This window comes from Parasteatoda tepidariorum, chromosome 3, assembly GCF_043381705.1.
Source record: "Parasteatoda tepidariorum isolate YZ-2023 chromosome 3, CAS_Ptep_4.0, whole genome shotgun sequence".
Classification (NCBI taxonomy): Eukaryota; Metazoa; Arthropoda; class Arachnida; order Araneae; family Theridiidae; genus Parasteatoda; species Parasteatoda tepidariorum.
Window position 1 is genome coordinate 29,520,403 of NC_092206.1, and position 26,100 is coordinate 29,546,502.

The following is a 26,100-nucleotide window of genomic DNA, read 5'->3' on the forward strand; positions in this document are numbered from 1 at the left end:
TAATTTCTGAGCTCAAATCTGCTGTATTTTATAAGATATTAATGCTATTATGTAATTCTGAGGAGTTTGGAGTGAAAATTTGTTTTAGTTATTTTGTTATTTATTATTAAAAAAGGTGACATGGCTGCTAGATTTTGAATAACTCGCTTTTTCGGCAGTCTTGATTTGGCCTCTTTCCATTTGTTTATTAATTACTGTTTACTCGTGTTGTAAGCTGTGCACCATCTTACGTTAGTGTTAACAATTTTAGTATTGTAAACACAAGTATTGTTAGCATTGTAAACATAAGTAATAAGTAATCAAATACATTGTTTTCAAGAATCTCAAACACAATGATGCCAAATGGCTTTAAAATACAACTGAAACAGTAACCCGGAAATTTAGGCAGCGTTCCCTAGTGTAGAAAACACCATCCATAAGGTTTGCACAAATGAACTCCTAACATTTCACTTATATTTCATGTTCCTATATAAGCTATAAATATGTTCTGGTACTAATAATTACACTTATCGTATTGTGATAAGAATAAGAAAAAAAATATTTTTGACCAAGTGATTTCTTTTAAAAACATTATAATAAAATTTTCGTCATTTTTATAAATATTTCAAACTTTCCATAAGATTAATATCCTGAGAGAGTATTGCTTATTGATACATAATATATGATAACATACTGGAACCTACAAAATTAAAAAATACATATAAAATTTTAAAAATTTCTTTCTGCACTCTTTAAATTAATCCTTGTACATAATATATTCTTTTTTTTTTAAGCTTCTTGTTACATTTGGATTAATATTTAATGAAATTTAATTTGGGCTCAATGGCCTGCATGGAATGGGTTTAAATATGACAACGTATCAATATCACTTAGCGTTTGGATAGTCATAGGAAAAGGAAGTACGCTAGCTTCTCTCTTGATTTTATAATAGATAAGATAGATCGATTATGATTATCGTAATTAACTGTCAAAATATCATATCATAATATTTTGAACAGTTAGTTACGAAAAAATATTAAGGAAGGGGATAACAGTATATTCCCGCACAATTAAGAAGAGGAAGAGAAGGTAGGGTTAAAACATGGAAACGATCCTCTCCCCAGACGGCATATTCGAGCATCGCTATAGCGAATAAGGTTTTACAAAATATTTCCAACGGTGAATCCAATGCAGAAATGTTTGCAGAAATTGGGACATTTTTCAAATTTAGAGGGTATGTACCCATTAGCTTTTTAGGGGCTGGACATCCCTGGTGTGAATGCTTCCTTATGTCAGTGTTAAATTATATTCTACTCAAACCAGTCTCTTAATGTAGTTGTGCGACGTGTTTTGTTATTAATACTTCACGAAAAACGTAGCTCCCTAAGTACAGAGGGAAATGCCATGTTCACGATGAACGTCATCATTAACCTCGTCTATTTCTTTTATTTCAATAGCGAGCTCTAAGCCAAATGTCTTATAATTTTCATATAAATTTCCACTGTAGAATGGTTTCGAAGATACAGAAGTAGTTAGTCAAAAGCGTTTAACCATTTATGGCATGTTAAAACGTGAATGGTGCAGGGGTCGTGAAGTTGCGCTGTTTATTATTTGTACCACAGGTTTAGTTAAATTAAAGTTTACTGTTCTTTGATTTTGTATTATTATTAATGGATCCACTAAGTAGGCAGTTAATTAAACAAAATGAACAATTAATCAAACGTCTAGATATTCATGTCTTAAGACCACATTTGAAGAACTCCAGAATTTTCACTACTTCTATGTTGAGAGATATTTATGATTCTGATTCAGATTGTGATTTGTTTAGTGAATTACCATCTCGTGGACCCCATGCATTCTCCCGATTTTTAGAAGTACTGAACAAAGCCGGATGTAAAACTGAAGCAATTAATCTGATGAATGGCAATGACCCTAATTATGCCGAATCTGAATTTGGATCTGTATTTTATCCAATGAAATCTAATCCTTTAGGATATTGCCTCATAATAAACAATATAAATTTTTATAGAAATGGTGTGGAAGTCATAGAAAAAAGAAGAGAAGGATCTCGTGTAGATGCTAAAAGATTACGAGATTTTTTCGAAAAAAATAAATACATAGTCGAAAAGCAAACAAATTTAAGATGTGAAAAAATGAAAGAAAACATGGAGAAGTTAGCAAAATCGGATGTTTTAAAAATAGTTGATTGCTGCTTTATTATAATACTATCGCATGGTTATTATAACAATGTTATTCACGATACTCATTTTTGTGAACTTCGTAAACAAGAAGTTTGTGATATTTTTAATAACATAAACTGCGAAAACCTGAGAGGAAAACCCAAAATAATTTTATTTCAAGCTTGCAGAGGGAGAAAGAGAGATGATGGCGTATTTGATGAAAATTCTGATTCTCTCACTTTATCTGAACCAGATCTCGATTTTTCAACTGAATGCACTGATGCATCATTAAATATTAATGTATCAGCAGTAACAAATAGTTCCAAATATCCTAAATTAAGTGATATGCTTATAATACATGCGTGTTTACCAGACCATGTAAGTTACTTAGATAATTTTGATGGTAGCTGGTTAATTCAAGATCTCTTATCTGTGTTCAAGGAAAACTTCTTAGTCCAAGATATTGGAAGTATGCTTACTGCTGTAAGCAGAAAAATGCATGACAGATTATCCCTTAGGGGTCATAAAAAGCAAGTTCTTCATGTTGAATATTTTGGTTTTAGAGCTTTATTTCACATCTGTAGTAACGATGACTACGAAGGTCCAAATAAAAAATTTATACGATACTTACCGTAGAATTCAAATGTGACGTAAAAACAATCTAATTAATTATTTGTGTTTAAAGGTGTGTGCTAAATATTTTAATGAAATGATTTGAGTAAACTTGATTGCGTTATACTATCTGCTTTTTGGAAAAACATAATCAATCTGTTAAGACAATAATTATTTAATTCTAATTAATTATGCATCTATTTGTTATATTAATAAAAATCATACTTTTTAGCATTCATTTGATAAAATATTGTTATAATCTTATTTATATATTTATTCTATATTTAAATATACTATTTATATATATTTTTGTAAAACTTATATTAAAGGTTTATATATAAAATTTATAAACCTTTTTAAAAGGTGTAATTGTTATATGTATGATATATTTATTTAATAATTGTATTAAATTGTTCCTTTTTATAGAATGTTTACTAAAGAAAATTCTTCAAGGAATAAAATGTCTTGACTTTTCTTTATAAAACTTGTTTCATTTTGTTGTTCTGTACAAGTATATTTTATTAAAAATTTATTTGTTTTACAAATAGTTGTTTTTGTGAAATTCACTGAACTATCAATTAACATGTTCTCTAACTAAAGTTTTCAAATAAATATTTATTCAAATTAACTTATAGTTTTTACATAAGAATATTATGAAATTAAAAATATGGTTTGTTATAAGTTGTCAAAATATCTTTTTAAATTGTCAACAGAAATTTATAGAAACGATGGTAAAGTCAGCTACTAAAAAAAAATGGAATACTTATTGTGGTCTTCTTTTAAAAGTATGTCTCTTCTCACGTTAGGTCAAGGGTCAGCAACCCTTTTGGGAACAGTGTTACTTTCTGATGAAGTAAAAATAAAAACTATTTGCCTTTTCAAGTTTTGCAAGTAGCACTTTTTTTTTTCATGTAATTTTGAGAAATTAAGTTTCAAAAATTAGTACAAAGTAAAAGTGTAAAATTATATTTTAAGCATTTTTAGATGTTTAAGCAGTTAGGTTAAATTGAATATGAATAACTTGTAATTGGGGAGATTTCTGTATCCTGATCTGTGGCAGAATAATTGCCAAGTCTTGAAAACTTCTGCGCAACAAAAAACATCACAGAAAAGGACCAACTTAAGAGGTATAAATAGCCACACTGGGCAAACATGTTTTTTTTTTTTTTTAATTTGCTAGTTTAAAATCTATTTGGCGATTGTAGTTGGCGTGACAGATCAGGATACGGAAATATTCCCTTAATTAATTAGGCATTTAAAGTTGAAGTTTTTTAAAAAATGGAACAGACCTTTCAAAGTTCCAACAGTGCCAAAGTAAGGCAACTCAAAGAATTGGGCTCTTCCCATGACCTCACCCATGCTGTTTTACTACATAGTTTTACTGCTGTCAAACAATTCCGAGCATATTTCTAACTTGTTTTATTCAGTAGTTAATGAACTAAGTTTTTGCAAATTTTGATAAAGTTCCTGAGGAGGAGTTTAATTATATTTTTAAAAGTGTTCACTTGCCACTGTTAGAATTTTCTGTTGTGGCATGTGTGCTGAGGGTTGACTATCCATGAATTTGGTATCTAGTTAGAAGGGGCAGTTTTGTTGCTTCTGTATATGAAGAGTAATTTTAAATAAGTGTAGATTGTGTAGTTCTTAATATGGGTTTTTAGACAAAATAATAAATTTAAAAAAAACGAATAGTTTAAATATGCGAATACTTTAAAAAGACGAATTTGAATATTAATTTTAAAATAAAATATAGTCATGTATAGTAGTAAATGTGTTTTTATTAAATCATCATCCACATGAAGAATATCATGATATTGTTAATTATAACACCTTCTAACAGTAAAATTAGACATTCCTAAAACTTCATACTAGAATATCCCATTAACATTCTATGTTTAAGGAAGTTGATTAATCATGCATTTTGTGTTGATAGTTACGCAATTATTAAGATAAGCCACTGTTGGAAAGCAAATGTTTTAAATACTAAAGTTTTTTTTCTTCATATTTTTCCTCTAATTTTTCTTTTTAAAAATGTTATACATACATTATGACTGATATTGAACATTTTTCTTAAATTTTGTATTGTTTTTGAAAGGTCTTAGATAATTTAGTTCTAATAATTTGAGTTTTCAATGTTTGACTCTTATTTCTGTGATGCATATTCTTTAAACATTCAAACTTTTTAAGACCCAAATCAGTTATGTATATCATTTATCTATATTATTTTTATCTTTTGAATTTATCACACTAACTGAAATACTTGTTTCTTTTTCTTAACTGCAAAAATCTCTAACCTTGGTAAAAAGAAATTTTCTCTATAATTTATTTTAACTAGAACCAATAAATTTTGTTATATACTCTTAAGCTGGGAGTTAAATGCAACTAATATACTTCATTAGACTCAAAACAAAACTATATTATTTAAAGAAATGAGTTCTATTACTGATTACAATTTGCCTTGCTATTTATATAATTAATGGAATTGTCGAGATTGCTTTTCTATTGAAAGTTTTCCTATGTGTGGCTCTATGTTGAAAAAACATTAAAATTAAATCATTTTCAACTAATGACTATCGCTTTCTGTATTTGGTTTTTAAGGCCACCAGTCGTAAAATACCTTATTCAGAAAGATACAATTGCAAAGGACATTAATATTTTTAAAGCTCTGATGACACAAACCTAGATATTCATGTCGATGGGCAAGCTTAAAATTGTCCAAAGCATGGTAGGTAAATCTATAATAAACAATAGTCCTTACTCTCTCTTCAAGAAAAAGAAGAAAAAAAAGAGACATATTGCTCATCTTGATATTTAAAAAGGATTCTTAAGTTACTGATTATATATACAGTCGAACTCGCTTATAACGAGCTCGGATTTACCGAGGGAAATGAGAATATTTGGTTGGATCAATGTTAAGTCTATGGAACAGAAGTCGCTTTTAACGAGAAAGGCCCGGTTTTAGCGAGCAATATTTTTCTGTCTTGCAATCTTTTTTCTCATCTTTCTGTCTTATCTTTTTTTCAAAATTATAAGAAATGCGCGCTTGCCCTTACGCTCTAGTCTAAAGCATGGGAAAAGTCACGTGAGAGTAGGCGGTGATGTATCGATTTCGTGCCTTATCGGTCATGACCGATAAAAGTAATATAATTAAATTTAGTAGGTAAAAATTAATTTAGTAAGCAAGAAAAGTATTTAATTAAATTAATTAATGTAAATAAAGTAAGTAAGTATTAATTAAATTTTAAGTAAACTCAATCATTTGACCTCCAAAGCCTCCCCCCCCCCTCTTCTGGTTGCACGCCTGCCTTAAGCCTTATTACGAGCAATCGGATTTAACGAGTACAATGTTACGGTCCCTTTGTGCACGTTATAAACGAGTTCGACTGTATAATTAATTTAACAAATTTTCTTTCATCAACTATAAGGGATCACAGCACATGAAATTTAACTTCAGTATCAAGTTTTTTTAACTGCTGACAAGAAAACTTTCAATGGATTTTGAACACAATTTTTTTTTCATAGATTAACAAATTATTTGAATTCTTAAGGGGTATTCTTCTATTAACGCTTTGAAATTTTTTTTCCACAATCAGCATGATATACTTAGTTGACTATTTAATAAGTGTTTTGGAAATTATGCTTACTCAATAAGTTACTTGAACATTCGAATAGTGTTTTGGAAATTATTGAAACGTTTTTAGTGTGTTCTTTACAGCATGGAACCACAGAAAACATTATTATTGATATCTAAGCAATTAAATGTCGAAATTTATAGATAGATTTAAATTATTGATCGCAAATTAACCCATTCGTAGTTCTGCACGTAAAAAGTCGTAATTTTACCTGCAGTCTTCTCCGCATAGCAAAACTGGTTTTCCCATGTTATTAGATGGGGAAATAGTGTATAGGGAAGAAACATTCTCCCAATTTTGCTAAGATGCCAGTGGGTTAAGTATACACGTAAAGCATTCATAACATTGTTTATATTATATTATTTTTCTACCTTCTCTTTAAACCTTTTTAAGATAAAAGTAATTTATAGATCAATTGATTGATATTTTACTTGTTAATGGTTCACTTAATGAAGTTTAAATCAAACTATTAAAAAAAGGAATAACAAATAATGGTTTTTTTGTAATTTTATTAAAAACAAGAGATTATTTTCAACAGCAGCAAATGCATAAAAATGATTTAAGATCAATATATAAAACAAATTTGTCACATTCATTAAGCTTTTGTAAAAGTTTGGGTACCTAGTAACAACAGTGCTCAGGTAATGGACGAAGCAGATATAAAAGGTAGAGTATATAGGGGAAATAATCAGTGGGACGGCTGAAAATATATTACAGTTTTTGATTAACAAAATTAATATTTATCAAGCATTTTTTGATAGCTGAAACCAAATGAAACACATTGTAGTTAAACACAATACTTAGTTTTTTTCATTTTAATTACACACTTAATAATAATTTTATAGTAACTTATACTCATAAAACTCAAACTAAAAAAGAAAATTTTTAAAAATAGAAATTCGATTTAAAAAAAAGAATTTAGATAAAAATAAATACAAAATAAATAAAACATAGGTTATAGGAATTCTATTCAAAATTAACAAAGATTGAATGCAGCTTTTCAAACAATGAAATTTTTTTCAACACCACCGGGATAAGAAATCACACACTTGACATTCCAAAAATTAACATTTCAAACTAACAGGGGTGATTGTGAGCCCAAGTCAAAATTCCGGAAAATTTCTCGAGTTAAAAAAAAAGTTTAAATTGAAAAATTAGGAAAAAAATTTAAATAAGGTTTTTTTTTCCTTTTTTTCAATATTTCTTAGTTTACTTAAAATATTTTTTAAATTTTACACATACCTATACCATTTACACATACCTATGATGACCTGGAGAAGTAATTAAAATTTACAAATATGTCTTTCTTTCTTGAGTTTATGATTATAACAACTATTTACTGATAAGAAATGAATATAAGCTTATAAAGTATCTCTCTGGCTCTCCTTTACAATCAAATAAAATAAACTGTGTTTTTAAGTTCCACCTTTGAAAATTTGATTTCCGGAAACTTCCGGATCACTGTTAGCAAAAAGTCCGGAAATCCGGATTTTTTCCGGAGCACAATCAGCCCTGAACTAATAAAGAATGCAGTTCTTTAAAAGTAATTTTTTTAAAGAGCATTATTTCATAACACTAATAATTGAATTCCAATAAGAAATTTCTTAGACTTACAATTAAAAGCGTTTTTTTTATCAAGTACTGATGCAAATTAGATAAAAAAGAATATTAGGCATGCCCTGAAAGGAACAGAGACAATTTTTATGATCACATTTATCACTTTTATAATTACATCATATTTTAAAGCAGTCTAACTACCCCACCCCCCAAAAAATACCTTGCCTTAAGAAAAATAATTTTTCTTTACCACAATTATAGAATTAAAAAAAAAATTTCAAAGAGAAAGCATTGTGAAAGTCTTTCCTCAGTAGAAAATCAATTAAATAAAATTCTATTGACCTCTACGTATAACAAGACTTCAATCTTAAGGTAAGCTAAATTTCCTTTCAGAGTTCGACTATTGAAATCCAAATAAACCTGTATAATTTAAATATGAATTACACAGTAGAAGTAGTGTTAATTTATAACATTCTAGCTGTTGTAACAATTTTTTGTTCAAATAACACAAATGAGGCAAGAAAAACAACAGATTGTCTTTCAACATATCATTAAAACAATTTTTACATGAAATTACATCAGAAATAAGGTAAATATCTGATTATTATAAAAAAAAATTATAGGTGCATTAAAATAACACATATGGCACTTTACATAAAAACACATTAACTCATAACAAAATTTAATGCATTTATTTTTACAATAGCAAAAATCAAAGAATTAAAATATTTTTTTCATAACAAAAATCGTAATATAGTAAAAAAAAAGTGCACAATAAACAATAAGTTGCAGATAAATTTGACAACTAACATTAATGTGAAAGCTACAATAGAAAGGAGAAAAAATAGTTTCCTCTCAATTGTGAATAATTCCAACTTTATATAATGGCAAAGTATAATCTTTCCTTTTTTTTCATATCAAAAAGAAGTGATACAATACAGTAAATGTGCTTGAATCGTTTTGTAAATTTAAATAACAAGATGTTTTATATCAGTAAAATCAGAAATAATTACATTTTTATACACTAGCTAGGATTAAGAAAAGCATTGATAATTTTGTATCAAATCTAGAACTAATTACTGCATTTGTTCAAAAATTTCAGTTACACAGCAATATAAGTAACTGAATTTGAAAGACATAAAGGGAAAATGTATAATATATTGTGGGAGGAATTAAAATGCATGAGTTTAATTTAGTAAAATGTATAAATTTCAATAATAGTCAATGCAATTTTTAGTGAGAATTTTTGTGCCTTAAATTTTCATTCATAAACCAGATTGTGCCTTAGAATTAAATTCTTAGGCCATCTAAATAAATTAAAATAAGATACTATATTTTTCTCTCTTAGAAAGAATGGGAAACTTTATTTATCAAGAAAACTGAACTATATCTAAAGCAGAAAGGAAAAATTTCATTCAAAATTGTAATGCATTTGAGACAACATATATTTTATTAAAATTTATGTTTAGTTTATTTAAAAAAGGATATCGAGACATAATGCATGTCGGTCATGCAAAAGAAATATATTGTAGGAAAAAAAATTATTACAATTTTATTATTCAACCCTATAATTAATACATAGATTCCAAGATTTCTTCCCAAGAACATTCAAATTATATACATATGTCCTTTTTAATTAGATGAAAACTTAGGACCATGAAGAATTTAGGACCTTTACTTTTTCAGTTTGGTATCTAATGTAAATCTCTGCACTAGTAGTGATACGATGTAGAACCCCCCCCCCCCCAAAAAAAAAAAATTAGATAAACAATTAAATGTATAAGCAGAAATTGTTGTTAAAATTATATAACCAAAAAATATATAAGTTTTTTAAGTAACAAACCAAAGTAGTATGTGTAGGTAAGCAGGTTACGATAATTTACCAAAAGCATTCAAAATTACAATATCTTAACTATGTTTTGTAGATTTTGGAGCATCTCTAGGTGTTTATAAATTTTTTCATTTGAGCTGTTATGTATTTAGTATTCACAGCTATTTAGCATAACACTTTTCGCAACTGCTGATATAAAAAAAGACCTCTTGCAATGAATCAGCTTGCTCAATGCCAAGTAGACAGTTAACAGCCTTCAATTTCTAAGATAGGGTGTTAGAACTCTTTATTTTAAATAAATAGCTAAGACAGCATAATGGTACAAAATAATGTGCAATAGTCTATCGCATGTTAGTACTCGCGTAACTGTATTTGATATGAAACCAACATCAGAGAATAATTAAATGAATAAGGGAACTCAAAGAAAGTGCAAGAAGTTCATATAAAATACTAGTTCAGTTTTTAAACATTGACTGTTACTGCAGATGTATTTCATTGAAATGCAATTGGGTGATAGTTGTGCTCCCTTAAATAAGGGGGGGGGAATTTTGAGAAATTAAAATTGTTCAGTAATCGTAAATTAGAATTGTAGAAAATATCATGGGCTCAATTTGTAAGAGACATTTTGCAAGTTATTTACATATATGAATACTCCTTTAAAGAACAAGAGACATGAGCTGAATGCTTTAAAGAAATATTTTACCCAACCGCTATAGAATATTAGCATACTTCAAAGGAAATGTATATTGCACTGAATATCAGTACATAACAGTTGTCCTTTGTGTAAAAACAATATGATGTAACAGAGAATTACATAATCACATTGTAATGCATGCATATAAATGCAATAACTCTTTTAAAAAAGCTTTCAAAAATCTTAAAGCAAAATACTTACTGGAAATAGAAATTGAAATAAATTTCAAAATTAGGATTTCTTTGAGAAAATATATAATTTTTTTTACCCCATATCCTTGAAATTTTCACTTCAGACGTATAAAAATATACAGACAATTATTTTCTAACTCAAATTCCAAAAATTAATTAATTAAAAGTTTTTTCCATTGTCGACTACTTATACCTTTGCAGAGGAATTAAATTTACTTTTTTAAAAATCAAATCGTGCAAAATATTAATTTTTTTTTATACATTTATTTCTCTGAAAATCTTGACTTAAGTCAATATATGTGTGACTATGTTGTAATTTTCATCCCTGTTCTCTTTTAGATTAATGTTTTTTGTGTGATTTATACTGGGTTTTTGCAGTGCAATGATTAATGTAACTCTATACAAAATTTTGCTTGGCCATATTTTTTTTTTTAAATTTCCTAATTTAGTATCTTTCAGTTTTTTTATAACCAGCATTACCGGTACAATATGCATATGCAATAAAATTTAATTAAAAAGTTGTAAATAATAATACATTTAATGTTTATATAGTGTAATCAAAATTACTCAGAAGAGTGATGTTTTGGCCCAATGTTAACTGCAATAGACTATTACAATAAAAATATACAAAAATTATTTTTATAAAAACAACTAAACTGTTAAGAGTGATATTATTTCAACACATTTATAACTCTGGATACGACATTGAGTTGCTATTGCAAAACACGCCCTGAATAGGACATTGAGTAGCCAAACACTGATAACTGAATACAATTACATAATTTTCTACAATTTACTTTTATATCATTGATATACAGAATAAGTCAACTATTATCTTCACATACTGAACCTTATACTTGATCGGCATAACTCACTTAATAAAGATTTTACAGAATCGAAAAAAATTAAATTCTTTTTAAATTTTCTTAAAAATAGAAAGGAATTGGTTTGAGATGAAAGAGAGTTGAAAGATTTATTGTGATATGTATACAATAAAAAGAAACAGTGATAGTTTAAAAACTATATACAAATAAATACAAAAATAAAATTTTTCTAATATATAGAGAAAAAGACCAAGTAAAAAATAAAAAAAGTCCATAATTAAGTCATATAGATGCATAGCAACTACACTTTTCTTAAACAAGAGAACTGTATTCCAAGTTACTGTCTGCTAACTACTTTATTTCTTCACTTCCATAGAATAAATCTCAAGATAGCTATAAATGATTGACTGAGTGTAAACAATAACAAGTTTCTATAACCGGAATGAAATTTTAAATGCGCCTGACATATTTCTCTATTTATGTCACGTGAATGAGACGATGTGCGATCAATCCAGGATAATCCAAGGTAATTTTATTATTGAAATTTTATTTATACTGATTGACATGTAATTTTATCATTCATAAGATTTTTCTATATTTTATAAATTCTTAAAGTCATGAGCTATATATCAATTTTAGGAAATTAGCGAGTGTAAAGGTTGCTGTGTTTTGAATATTATATTCAGATTTTTATGTTTTCCGGAAAGTTGAATGAATTTAAAAATTGAATGGTAAATAACACTTACCATTCAATTTTTAAATTCATACTGCAAACAGTACTATAACAATACAGGGTGACAGGTTTAAGCTTAAACATGAAAGTAAATCACAAGAAGTAACTTATTACTGATTTTAACCACGAGCGCCATCTGTGTTTAGCTTTATACAATTAACCCTGCATTACTCAATTATGAGAAACATCACATTTTAGTATAACTAAACCAATATGATTTTTCAAATAAAAATTACCATAAGTTTTTTATTTCTAAGCAGAAGGCGGTATGATATATAGGAATCCTAACAAACTGAAAATGATAATTGATTGAATAACAAATTTTTAAAAAGAATATTAAGAATAATTGTTTAAATAACTGCTAGTCATTTGTCATTGCTTAAAATAAGGGAGATCAGCGGGTGATTTGAAAAATGATTTTGTAACACATTTCTTAATTATGGGGTTTGAAAAAAGTATTGAAACTGATATGAATGAAGGCTTTAAACTCCACGTACAACTCATAAGTACGACTTTGTTTGAAATAAAAAAATTAAGACAATAGTAATAATTATGTGATAAATTTTTTAAAAAATCAGTAAATACATCTACAGTCATGACCATGCATTTGCTAATAAAATATTACACAAAATACAGAAAATAAAAATGAATTAACTCATTCTACTTAAGCTAAAATTTTTAAGTTATTGCTAAATACCTCAAACAAAGTAATCTAATATTTCAAAAGTTCATACAACATTCATGAATATATTATTCAAGCATGATGTATTCAACATGCTTAACAGTTTGTGAATGAATTATTGCATATAAACAACTATTGCTGTTATTTAGACTAAATTACAAAAAAAAGTTAACTAGTTGTCAACTAATGAAAGAACATTTTAATACAAAATGCAAGTCTTAATATATTACATTTTCTATGCCTAATCTTCAAACTACAGGTCATAACATAGCTACTGAGACAGAATTTGGCAGTTTGTTTATTATACACTATAGCAATATTAAAAAGTTAGTTTCTAATATTAAAAAAAACTATCAAAATGTAAGCCCATACTGTATTACTTTATGAATGTTAACTAAATATGTAACAGCAGTTGTTCATATACATAATCATTTGATGTATAAAAAGCTGTTTCTTTTTTTCCCCTAATCTACTGTCAGATATATATATGCATATATATTCTTTAACTAAATTCATTAGTAATTGAGACTGAATTCATTTCACATAAAACTAGTTTAAACAGATAAATAACATAATACTAGCTAAAACAGATTTTTATCATTTGTAAAGTAAATTATAAAAGGATTTAGTTTAAATGAAGATTTTAGTTTATAACTTTAAAAAAAAAAAAAAAAAAAAAANAAATATAAAAAAAAAAAAAAAAAAAAAAGAGTTTCACATATAACTTTTAAAAGATAATAACATTCAATAAAAAGGAGAAAAAAATGCATTGAAATTAAGCATATTACAACTTTATATATTACAAAATACTACACTAAACAAAAAAGTCAAAATAACATTGAATCAATTTACAAATAGAGTACCATGTCAAATATTACTAAACATAAAATCTATTTTTTTAAAAAGTTAGAAATTTAAATACTTGTTAATTTTATAGTAATAAATATCCATCACTATATGGAAAAAAAATAATAAGTACATCTGTAGTGCAATTTTTTTTAATTCATAGCAATGAATTTTAGCTGTTTTCTTCCAATATAGTACTTGAAATACTGTAAACCACTTTGGCAATGAAGATCACAATGAAATAAAACATGAAAGTGAAAAGAAAAAAAAGAAGACAAAATAACATTTTTTCAATAAAAATTTTTTCTTCAAATATATACATGGCTACATTTTAAAATAGAGTCAACATAGTACTTGAAGTTCGAGAAATGTAATATTATGGATATCTGAAGAAAAAAAATTAACAAATAAAAAAATCAGCAAACACAACGAGAATTGAAATTATTGTATTTCTTAACAATTTTAATAACATGAATTTTTATAAATTTAATTTTAAAAGAAAGGCAACTCCTACCCTTAAACTTTAGAAGCTTATTAAACTTTAAAAGAAAACTAGTTATGTTCCACTAATAAGGCAAATTAAAATTACTGATCAAGCCTCGTAATGAGAACATAAAAAAGATTTCATGTGTTTGGATAAATAATAATGAATTAGCAAATAAATGTAAAAAAGAGAAAATATTAAGTGCAGGGAATTAGAAGGTATAAGCTAGCATTGCGAGATCACTAGTTTGCCTATTGACATAATAAATACAATAGCCAATACTACAGAATAATGTGAAAGGAAACTTCTCTATCACATTGAAAAACAAGTCGTAAAATGCTAAACACATTGTCACATTGCTAAAACAAGTCGTAAAATGTACATAAAACTTAATGTTATTTTTTAATATTTTTACACAATGAAATGTCTATTCCATATTATTATTAATACACTATACTTGAGAATAATGAAAAAAAGGAAAACAACTTGTAGATCAGTGGCATCTAAAACAGAGGATTAAAAATAATACTGGACATAAGAATGTGAGATCTATTTAACTTAGCAATAAGAGAATAAAAAATGAATAAACAACAATAGCTTTTTAAAAATAATAAGTAACATAAGGAACAGGTTAAAAAATTCATGAATAAATAGGAAAACTAACCAAGTTTCGCTAAAGAAGAACTTTATTTTTAACTAAACATTATTTGCCTCTAAATAATGAGCTATTTTATTTCAATTTAGTACATCCTGATAAAATATTACTTAATTTGGATAGCAAAGGATAAATGAAAGATAATGTTAAATTTTACTGTCATAAAAACAAAATTGGAAGAATGAAGTTCAAACTTCTCTTCCCAGTAAAGAGACCAATCATATCAAAGCAATATAATTTTGAATTACATAGCGGCACACTCATTTGAGTGACTAAAAATAAAATGTACATTCTAATAAAATATGTGATTTTATTAAACTTGTTTAACACCACTATAAGTACAATGTTGGCTAGAAACAAATGTAAAATACATTAAAAAACAATATCATCATGAGCAATGTTTTAACATTAAAAACTCATTACTTGTAAATGATATGATAACAAGAGCAAAGTCCCATGTCAAACTTTAGCAATAGATTCGTTTTCATTGGGTCCTATTTGGATTTAAGCAAAACAGAATTTCAACGGCAAGAACTAAAAAGGCACAATAGATATATATATACAACACAAATATCCATAATTAATAACAGTTTACATTGAATTATTTATCTATACGCCAACATCAAATCAATCACATAAGAACTGTCCCAATATTTTTACTCAAAAAAGAATAAAATTGTGAATGGATAAACATAATAAAACAAATGGCATGATATAGTTTAGTGGGGACAAGTCTTTGTCATTCAATATACATTTAACAATTAAAAAAAACCTAGGTGATAATTAGAACTGTTATAAAAGTTCCAAAAAGTACCACCAGGCATTGATACATCACATTCTAGTTTCTAAAATATCTAGCCTTTATTGCAAATCAAAGCGTTGTTGCCCTTTGCAATAGTTCTGTTATGAATTTCTGAAATATACAAAAGATAAAATAAGTAAAATAACAAGTTAATAATAAAAATGATTATTTAAATAATTTATAAAAAAAAACTGAAACATTGAATTAGTTTTTGTTTTTTAAGGGCCTATCTATATCATTTTTACAATTTTTTTTAAAGAAATTTTTCTTATTTTTAACCTACAAATGCACCTACAGATTCCTCTTCACTCCCAATTCGAGAATAAGGCCTCCATAATTGCTTACTCTATTCGTGGCCTGATGTTTTGCCCCCTTCTATATGCTCTTTACCTTCAATTTGATTATAACAGTACTTCATCAAACAGTTTTTAGCCTCCCTCTATTTCTGTTGCCTTGAATATTCTAATTGAAAACATGTCTTACGTTAAACTTCTCATATTTACGGAGAACATGACTGATTCATTTCTGTTTATGTTTCTTCATTTCAAGTTCTAATGGTTTCTGTTTCACAATTCTAAGAATTTATGTGTTAAAAAGTTTTTTTGGACAAATTGATACACTAATTTATTTTTAAACTGTTGTTTATAAAAACCTTCAGGTTTTTCATATAATTATTGTTGCCGCAGTGCCAAAAACCTGATTCCTATACAAATTTAATGAGCAAGCATTTTGCTTTACAAAATTGCTTGCCTTAACATTTTCTAGCAACTTTAACTGATATCCTTGCACTATGGCTACCTAACTTACTTATGCTAAAACTAATGCTCTTTTTTTATTAACTTAAATATTTGTTGCTTGATTTATTTTGTTATAATTAACATTCATATTACAAACAAAATAGCTATGAAAACTAAACAATTTAAATATACACAATAAATAGCAAATATACACACCTCAACAGCATCTTCTGATTGCTTCACACCAACTAACTTTTTCTAAAAAGATATAAATAATAAAAAGGAATTAAAATAAAGTGGTTAATTTCTTATTAAAGAGCTTAATGAAAGAAGATGTTAAGTGACATGTAAGTGAATTCAGGAACAGTAGCTTATTAGCTTTAAAAAAAGTAGCAATAGGAGGAATCTGTTTTAGGTAATTTTTTATTACTGTTATTAGAAGACTTAATAAGCAGTTTAACAACAGAAAGAATTCAGTCAGTTTTAGAAAAATTATGATCTTTAAATAACAACTTTTTTTTTCCTTAAGATAATTCATTTATAGTCATTAATGGTAGAAGAAATTGTAAACAAAAATCATATTTTCATTTTTTTAATTGAAAATATCATATATATTGTATAAGTCAACCCCAAATTTCTGATTATGAGATATCAAATTTGTGGTATGTTGGGTGTGCAAGTTGACCATTAAAAAAAAACAGTTATGAAAAAAAAAATTATTGTAAAATATTTTAAAAAACATGGTATTTTGAAGGGAGTGAAGACAATTTTTTGTGAGACTCAGCAAATAAGAATAAAGTAAGATCCCTTGCAGAGAGAAATCTGTATCACATCACTTCTAACATTATTGAATCAAACACAGATAGTGTTTTCAAATGTATAAATTTGAAGCTCTATGGTATTACTTTAAAAGTTTTCACGCAATTATAATTATTAAAATAGTCTTGCATAAATTATCTTAATTTTTCTAATTCTAAATTATTTTCTGAATGTAATTTAAAATATTGTCTCTAAAAAAAAAACATTTACATGTAAAGCAAATATGAGAGAAAATACATAATTGTGTATTAGAAATAGTTTTTGAAAGGAGTAAATTGATATAGAGTATTTATATTTCAGTCCTAAACATGAATTGATATTTCATGATTAATGAATGTCACACCTCATTACTGGTAAGCAAGTCTACCTCCCGATTTTTCAAAAAAAATTTTACGTTTAAAAAGCTGACTTATACACCAAGATATATAGCAATAAAAGAATTTCTAAGTTTATCCTACACATTCATTGCGGATATTGCATATATTGCGGATATTGCAATACGCAATATAATAATTCAGACAAAGAGGAGAATGAATAAAAGATACATTGCAAAGTAACAATTTGCAAAGATTATTAACAATTATATAATTGGTTCTAAAAATTTTATGATATTTAACTATATTATTTCCAAAATTAATAAAAAAATTCCATTATTATTTTCTTTTAAATTGCTCTTTATAGTTGGTAAACTTTGAAAATTACAGTTATTACACTAGATATTACAGAAAAAAACACATACTGCAAAAAATATATATAGAAATCGAATATTAGAGCAAGGAATTCCATCGATTATTTAATGAAATCTAAAAAACAAATTATTAATATATAAAATAAAGTAGAAAAATAATTCTGCCAATCATTTTGATTCGTAACAATGCATTTCAACTAATTTTTTTTTTTTTTTTTGTGTTTTGAATATAATGGTTTTCAATAATAAAAACTACAGGCTCCAACATGATGTAGCCAATCAATTACTAGCTAATTTTATAAACACAACATAATTCCTATAATTAACTCTTGTCTTAAATAAAAAGCATGAACTTTGTTTAAAATACTTAAAATAAAAATAGAAAGAGAGATAAGGATAACATAATAAAGGAATCTAAAATAAAGCCTAAGACATTTACCTTTAACCACTCTCGTCTAGCTGGTTCAGATTCAATATCTAACAATTCATCTAAATCTATTTCCACTTCATAATGTGATTCTTCCTAAATAAAGGAAAAATTAATTACATTAATATTAACAATTAAGAATAAACAAATAAACTTGGGATTGATTGAAAATAGCTAATATATACATATATACCATCCATATATATATTTCTCTTACACGGCGACAAAAAAAAGCCTCATTACAACTCCCCAAATGGCAACACTAGAAAATCGACCAATGATTGCCGCTAAAAATGTCACATGCCAAATCTAGCTGAGGTGGCTCAACATATAGCGCTTTTAAAAACGGAAACTGAGATAATAATTCAGCTGCGGCAATCTCATACTATTAAGCTAAGCAGAAGTGAGTAGTCTTTGTCGATAGATCTCTATTTCAGTATTTTGTCGAAAATGCTTTTTTTCACGAATTTATTTGACGATTTTTGATTTATATCACGAATTTATTTGTTTTATTATTGTTATTAGTTATTCATTGTAAAATGAGTCTCAGTCAATGAGTCTTTATTTGAATTCAAATTTATTTTAATGACTTAGTATTTACTAAAAAGATGTTGTTATATGGACTTGAATGATTGTTTTGAATTCTTAGAATTTTGGGCATTTGCAATGTACCCAAGTTAGTAGCGAGCGAAGCGAGCTTGGTTTGCGAAGCAAACCATATAAGATTGCGTATCAATTTTCGGGGGTTGGCGAGCGTTAGCGAGCAGGGGGCGCAACCCACTAGTATTAATTATTACTTTATGGCAATGAAAGCTGACCCTTAAATGAGACTGAGGAAAATAAACTACAAATATTTGAAAGAAAAATACTCAGAACCTCTTTCAGAGCTATTAAAGCAAAAAACAGTGCTCGCCACACTCAGTACAATAATGAACTATGCAGAAAATTCAATTAACCAAACATAATTTCAGCCATTCGGTCAGAAACAAGTTTAAAGATGTTTTGGAAACAGGAGCCTCAGTAATCTGAGAGAAAAAATAATCTCTAGATGCTATGATGATTGGCTGTAAGAATGCAAGTGGAAAGAATGAGGCATATAGAATGTGAATTCTTATACTTCTGCACTAGGATGCACAGACGTGATGATCACATGCAAAAAGGTTTTAATTGTAAATAAGGATTTTGATGTAAACATAATTAGATGGGTGAACAACACTTAACAACAAATTTAATTAAACAAGTCAAGTACAAAATAAGTCTCGGACGTGACATTTCTATGCCATAACAACCCTGGGCACACCTAAAACAAGAGTAAAACAGTGCTTGTACCTTTTTCCCCCTCAGGGAAAATGTTTTAATCATTCTACCTTTCAATTAGGATTTTCCCTGTTTTTTTTGCTCTGAATCTTACTCTAATGCTAAAGTATGGGAATCTGCCTCTTGTATGTCTCTTCCTTACCGCTTGCCTCCTCAGCGTGTGGTTCGCCTTAGAGGAGTTTTGTAACCTGGTCTATTGGTAATACACGTGAAACTAAGATGACATTTAACTCGTCAAACAAGGTTTAAATGCAATAAAAACTAATTTTTACAAAGGAAAAATCAGAAGAACAAACTTCGAAAATGCAGATAAGTTTTAATAAAAAATCATAAGTAAAAGGGTTAGTCTACTTACGGGAGTATCGTATAAAACTTGGAGTTGATCATACATCCACATTTCAACACTTAAACGTTTTCTGATGAGGCTCATCTGATGCTGACCATACTTTGCAGTCAAATACTTCTTTTTCCTTTCATGCATTTCTTCATTATCTAACTCAAAATTTACATGCAACATAGATTTCGGAGGACTCTGCCCAGGCTGCAAATTTTTAACAGCTGATGATGCAGCTTTACTAGAAAAAGCTTGAGGTATACTACACTCCATCTAAAATAATGAATGACATTTTAAATTATCATTATTTTATAATGAAAACAAAAAATCAAGAGCTTATTAAGAAGTTTTAAGTGACATTTAAAAATAAAATAAGCTTCTTCAGTCAAATTTTTCTTATAGTCATATCTTTAACTACAAAACAATAATTTATGTTACCAAAAATTTAAATTATGTAGAGCTCAGGGAATGAGGTAATAAGAGAAAATTTTTGATTACTTTCAGAGCTTACTGGATTACTTAGAGCTTTTGATTACTTACTGGCATTTGGTAAGAAATAATTGATTAGTTAATTTAAAAGGCCTCTCAAAAAAGGTTTTCTGGTAACAAAATAAGCACTAAAAGTGAAAAAGCTATGACACGCAAAATTTCAATACAAATTTTGGACTTGCCAACAACAAATTAAGGAAAAGCATAATCGTTATTTTTTTAACTACGAATGGTTAACCCAGTAAAAGCTAAATGTGAATGGCATTAGCAGAAAAAATAACAAGATTATTAGGTTAGTATTTTCAATTAATTTTCCCAAAAAACCCTAGAGTTTATAAAATCGTTAAAATGTTCAAAAGTTCTATTCATCTATTGTGAAGTTAATCCTATATTCAAACTGCTGCTTTTCATGTGTTAATATTTAAGATGATATTGAATATAGGAAACAAAATAATCTCAAAGAGAAAATTCAATGTAGAAAAAATAATAAAAAGTTAAAATGGACAATAACATTTAAAAGACAGATTTTCATTTTATTTATTCATTGTTAAAAAAATTTTTAGTTCTGGAGTTTGATTAAATATATAAAACTTGAAAAAATCTCATTAATAGTGAGTGATAGATAAAATTTAAATCCTAATCTTAGAAATAAAATTTTCTATAATATTGAGCCTGTTTTTACTTTGACTCCAATATACAACATAAACAGAGGCTTATGGCCAAAATTATTTTTCAAATTCTGTTCTGGTTTTAGGAAGCTTATTGTTGTCAGTTATCTTCTGTTGCTGGATTAACTGTAAAGTTAATATGCTTAAATTTATTAAAATTTCACTTAAAATCATCATTCCCTCAGCTCCTTGATTGTTACACAACTGTAATTTGAAATGAAATGAGTCACAAAAATATCAATCATTTAATAACTAAGAAGAATCGTTCTTCAAAATGATTGTTCATTTGTGATGGTATTTAAATCATTCTTAAACCACTAAATATTTAAAATACAGTCAAACCTTCAAGGGACCGAAATTTTGGTTCACTATAACCGGGAGTTCACTATATCCGTTCCTCAAAAAATTTAACTAGTGGTTTCCAAACTTCTCCCTTTTATTACACATTATTCAAATAAATGACTGAAAAATATTATGTAGAAACAAAAAATTTGTTATTTTTCATTACTCTTCTACTGAGAACAAAAAGGAGTTGAAATGAGAGCCTTATCAACACATATTAGTGTCCAACCCTTTGACCAATATTGAATAATTACACATTTCCTCTGATAGAAAATGCATATTCATCCCACTGACACCTTACAGGTGCATCGTCTGCCTGGGTTGGAAACATCTGCTTGGTTTGTTAAGGGATGGGAAAGTGAGATAACAGAAGCAAACAAGAAAAAATGAGTATTGATACATTCCCCTCTATAGATGGTTTTGAAAATCGGTATATGTATTTAATTTGAAGTAGAAATTACAAAATTATTACAACAATTTTTTTAAAAAAAATCAGTCGAAGACAGAAAAAAGTTCATTATATCCAACTTCCTCACTTTTTTGGTTCATTATATCTACAAAAAATAACATTATCCGTGTATAGCAAGGCACGGGACAGAACATTTCGTTCACTATAGCGGGGTTTGACTGTATATACAAATAAAATGTTGATTTTTAGTAATGCAGGTAGATTTGAAAAACAAATAATATTTAAACCATATTATAAAACTTAAAGCTAAGGAATAAATCTACCAAATGTCAAATTTAAAATATAATCATGACAAAAAATCAAAAGCTTTATATATCTTATGAAATAGGAGAAAAAATTTAATAGCTTTTATCATCCTAATTTTTTGACTTAAATTCTTAAAATGTAGTTAACAAATAAAAACAACAGTAGTTAAATTCTTGTTGTATTGATGTACTTTAGTTACTTCTCTTAGTTTTAGTTCTTAGTAGTTACTTCTTCTTGTTAAACTCATTGTTAACTCTTTGGAAAACAGCAATAACAAGTCCCCTAAAACAACTTCCATTGTCATGTTAATGTTCCTAATTTGCTAATGTTATTAAATTTACTAGAAAACTTTGAATCAAAAAAGCATTCAAAGACATATAAAAGAATAATTAGCTTGTATCATAAGAGAAATAAAAAAGTTTATACATGCATTTAAATATTTAAAAATAGAAAGAAAAAAGTTTGTGCATACAAAGTAATTGTTAATTTATTTGGTACAATCTAATGTTTCACTTGCATTCAGTAATTTAACTAAAAATTATCAAATAATAGATCAATATACAATTAAAACAGTAATACTGAAAAATAGTTTACTAAGATTAGAGCTTCAATAGCTTTCAGTCACATTAAACCAATATGCATGGTGAAATTTCTTCGTGCGCTGTGTGTAATGATATGGAACTTGGACAAGGTTAACATTACTTCAAATTATGTGTGTGTATATGATTTGTCATAGTAGATTAAAATTTAAAAAAAGTTCATAAGTTTACCAAAAGTTAGAGTAACATAGGTAAAACATGAACATGGTTTACAAAAATAGAGCATATGCCTTTTAAAAGAAGTGTTTTCAATTTATTAAAGTGTGATGACCATTAATATTAGCGACTTTTTGTTACAAATCAAGAATGCACAATCTAAAGTGTCTGTTACCTAAATTTCACATCATCATTAATTATATAATGCCTTGGCATTAAAAACCTTTTCATTTTTTAACAGATAAATAATTGATTTTTGGCAAAATACTTTATGAAGAATAAAATACTAATTTTGAAAGAACTTAAAAAAGAATTTTTAGGTCACTAAAAGTAATTATATACTTTATTACAGAACAGTATAACTGTTAACAATAGGAAATTGAGTTTAGATTATAATACATATCTTTCCATCATTTTTGTTATGCCTCTCCTCTTTTTAAGAGTTTCTAATAAAAGCAACCATACTACTTTGCAACTGACACTATTAATACCAAATAAATAGTTAAATTTTAAAAACCCTGCACTCTAACAAGCAAAATATATATATATATATATTATATATATATATTATTTCACACAAGCTTATTTTGATAGTAAATATAGATACACAATACAAAAAACAGAAACAAACCACTGCCATCTCCTTAAGTTTATTACATAGCTCTTCATTAATTTACAAAAAGATTGTTTTCGTATTGTTTGTTAGCACATTAAATGAAATTATATTTTTAAAGTCACCATTAATGATTATTATTATTTAATAATTAAATTAGAAATTTAAATTAAAACTGTCATTTAACAAAAAAAATTGTCTTTATAAAACAATGAGTTTTTTTTAATAATCAAAATCATTTATTTAAACGGTATCAATTGATTTTAATCATTCATCCTCATCGATTTGAAAGAAAAATGTTTCAAAAAAGAAAAATATTTAAATAATTTCACACTTCGATAGCTAAAAATAAATTTAAAAAATCCTTTAACTGCAGAAAAAATGTAAGAGAAATTAATATCAGTTTTCGCTAAATATTATGCACGTAAATTTTATACACAAAATTTTATCTACACACTTTAAAGTGATTAGAAGAAAAATGCACGACTTTTAATTCACAACACTATAAAGAACAAAGCTCATTGTATGATAACGCAAATTTAAAAAAAAGAGAGAGAAAGATAAGAGTAAATTAAACACAATGAGCCATATGAGTCACCGGACATCCGTAAGAACAACGGGAGCATTTTTTTTTAAAAAAATCTTTACGATCTGAATAAGAATAACATACAAAGATTAAAGATCAAAGTATAACCAAGGACTTAAATATCTTATTTTCAAAACTTACTGAACTATATAAGATAGCTAAAAAAATAAGTGTATCTCTTAAACAACACACGGTAAAAACACAAACCGCCTCTGTAGCAGAACAAAAACAAGGAGCTTTGTTTGACTTCATTCATGTTGAGGTGCAAAAAGGCTGCTGAAGTAAAAAATATAATAGAATTAAGACTGACATGATGTCTGATGTGCGTTTTTATCAGTTTCACCCCTAAAAAAAAATTTAATTAAGATTTAAATTATAATTTTTCAATCATTAATTCATAAATTTGAAGTAAAAGAGATAAAATGAATTATTATCCGAGAAAGCTTAAAGGATTATTCACACAGGAAGCAAAATTTTCCCTTACCGAAAAAGTCGAGCATGATTGAGAACCAGATTGGTTGAAAATATTTCCCCGCGAAAAACTCGTCAGTCAATTCACAGTTTCGCTGCACGTAATTTCATGTGGGAATCGCATTACAGTAAGAATGGTCCATAAAGGGCCATTCACAATGCATGTGAAAAAATCGCGTATACGATTTTTTTTATTATTAAAAATTTAACAAAAAATCTACGACTGATTTGAAAGTTGATTCCTCAGGAACGTTTTCATTAAAATTCAGTAACTTACTTATGAAATTACTTTCTTTAAAATGATGAATTTTTGAATAATGTAATTAATGAAATTATCTTTGGATAAGCTAATTTTATATTTCTGTACAGAAACTTTTCGAATTGCCTTAAAAATTCTCGTGATATAGCGAAATACGCAAAAAGTAAATTAATATTATTGCGGGGTAAACTTTTGACGGTTCTCTAAAACAAACTAATAGAACCATATTTCCCAGATTGCAGCATATTTCAAGGTCGGCAATAGGGATGGGCAAGGTATATGATTGCCCGGAACACCATGTAAGGGGGCACCGAACAAACCCAGATTTAATGCCCTGAAAATTACTTACTTTCTAAATTTTTAATACAATATTGTTCTTTTTGAAAGATATTTGAAGGTTATTTTGTATTAAATAGTATATTCTTATGCTAACTTTTTGATGGCTAAAGTTCTCTAAGTAAAAATTTTATTAAAGATGGAAAGAAGAGTGTAAAACAGAAAAATCAAGTGTTTGACATTCAATAGAATGAGTTCCGTATTTTCCAGGAAGGATCTTCTGTAGGGATTTATGGTTCAGAAAACCATTTAGCAAACAAGCCAATATTCTCAAAAGGCGAATACAAGACAAAGATAGGGAGAGGAATGACCTTTGAGAATGGCCGTGGTCTCAAGTTTTGTGCCAATTGAGCCAGTGCGTCAAGCGTACTCTTAATACAATGTAAATTTGCTGATACAAATCTAAATATTTTATGTAGAACTTACTTCTATTTCGTCTCGAAATGTAATTTAAATTTAAGTTTTTCCTTCAAATCTCGGCTGATTTTTTGAGAAATCGGGACTATTAAGAAACAAGAACAAAATGTTTTTTTTTTCAGAGCTAATTAGATAATTACCAAGATTTTAAGTTAACAAGAAACACATATATACTTTTGCAATCTTATACATATTTTGTTCTTTGATGTATATTTTAAATAATTATTAAAAGATTTTTCTTGAAAAACTGAAGTGAGACTTTTTTTTCCTAAAAAATATCTGCTAATAGTGGGCTCGATAACTTCGTTATTTATCTGATTTATCTAAACGTTTAATATTTTGCATTTATCGTTGCACGTAGGTTTTTATATATATTTATTTTTATATGTAGCTTTATATACCAATATTAGTCTGAGTAGAGAATA

At 27.2% G+C, this 26,100-nt stretch overlaps 2 protein-coding genes across 3 annotated transcripts; one reads left to right on the forward strand and one right to left on the reverse strand.

Annotated features, from left to right (window-relative positions):
• Positions 1-1,506: 1,506 nt before the first annotated feature.
• On the forward strand, positions 1,507-3,452 carry LOC107444889 (caspase-3). Its single transcript, XM_016059138.3, has one exon. It carries the CDS (start codon positions 1,650-1,652, stop codon positions 2,793-2,795), a length of 1,146 nt encoding a protein of 381 aa, XP_015914624.1. The 5' UTR covers positions 1,507-1,649; the 3' UTR covers positions 2,796-3,452.
• Positions 3,453-6,895: 3,443 nt separating this feature from the next.
• On the reverse strand, positions 6,896-24,491 carry LOC107444888 (protein phosphatase 1 regulatory subunit 14B). Of its 2 annotated transcripts, none has more exons than XM_016059136.3 (5): positions 24,334-24,491; positions 20,046-20,297; positions 18,386-18,469; positions 16,656-16,697; positions 6,896-15,813 (listed from the first exon to the last, which is right to left on the reverse strand). In XM_016059136.3, exons 1-5 carry the CDS (start codon positions 24,442-24,444, stop codon positions 15,772-15,774), a joined length of 531 nt encoding a protein of 176 aa, XP_015914622.1. In that variant the 5' UTR covers positions 24,445-24,491; the 3' UTR covers positions 6,896-15,771. The 2 variants fall into 2 exon arrangements, with proteins under 2 accessions (XP_015914622.1, XP_015914623.1); XM_016059137.3 differs by lacking the exon at positions 24,334-24,491 and adding an exon at positions 24,064-24,204.
• Between the last annotated feature and the right edge of the window lie 1,609 nt (positions 24,492-26,100).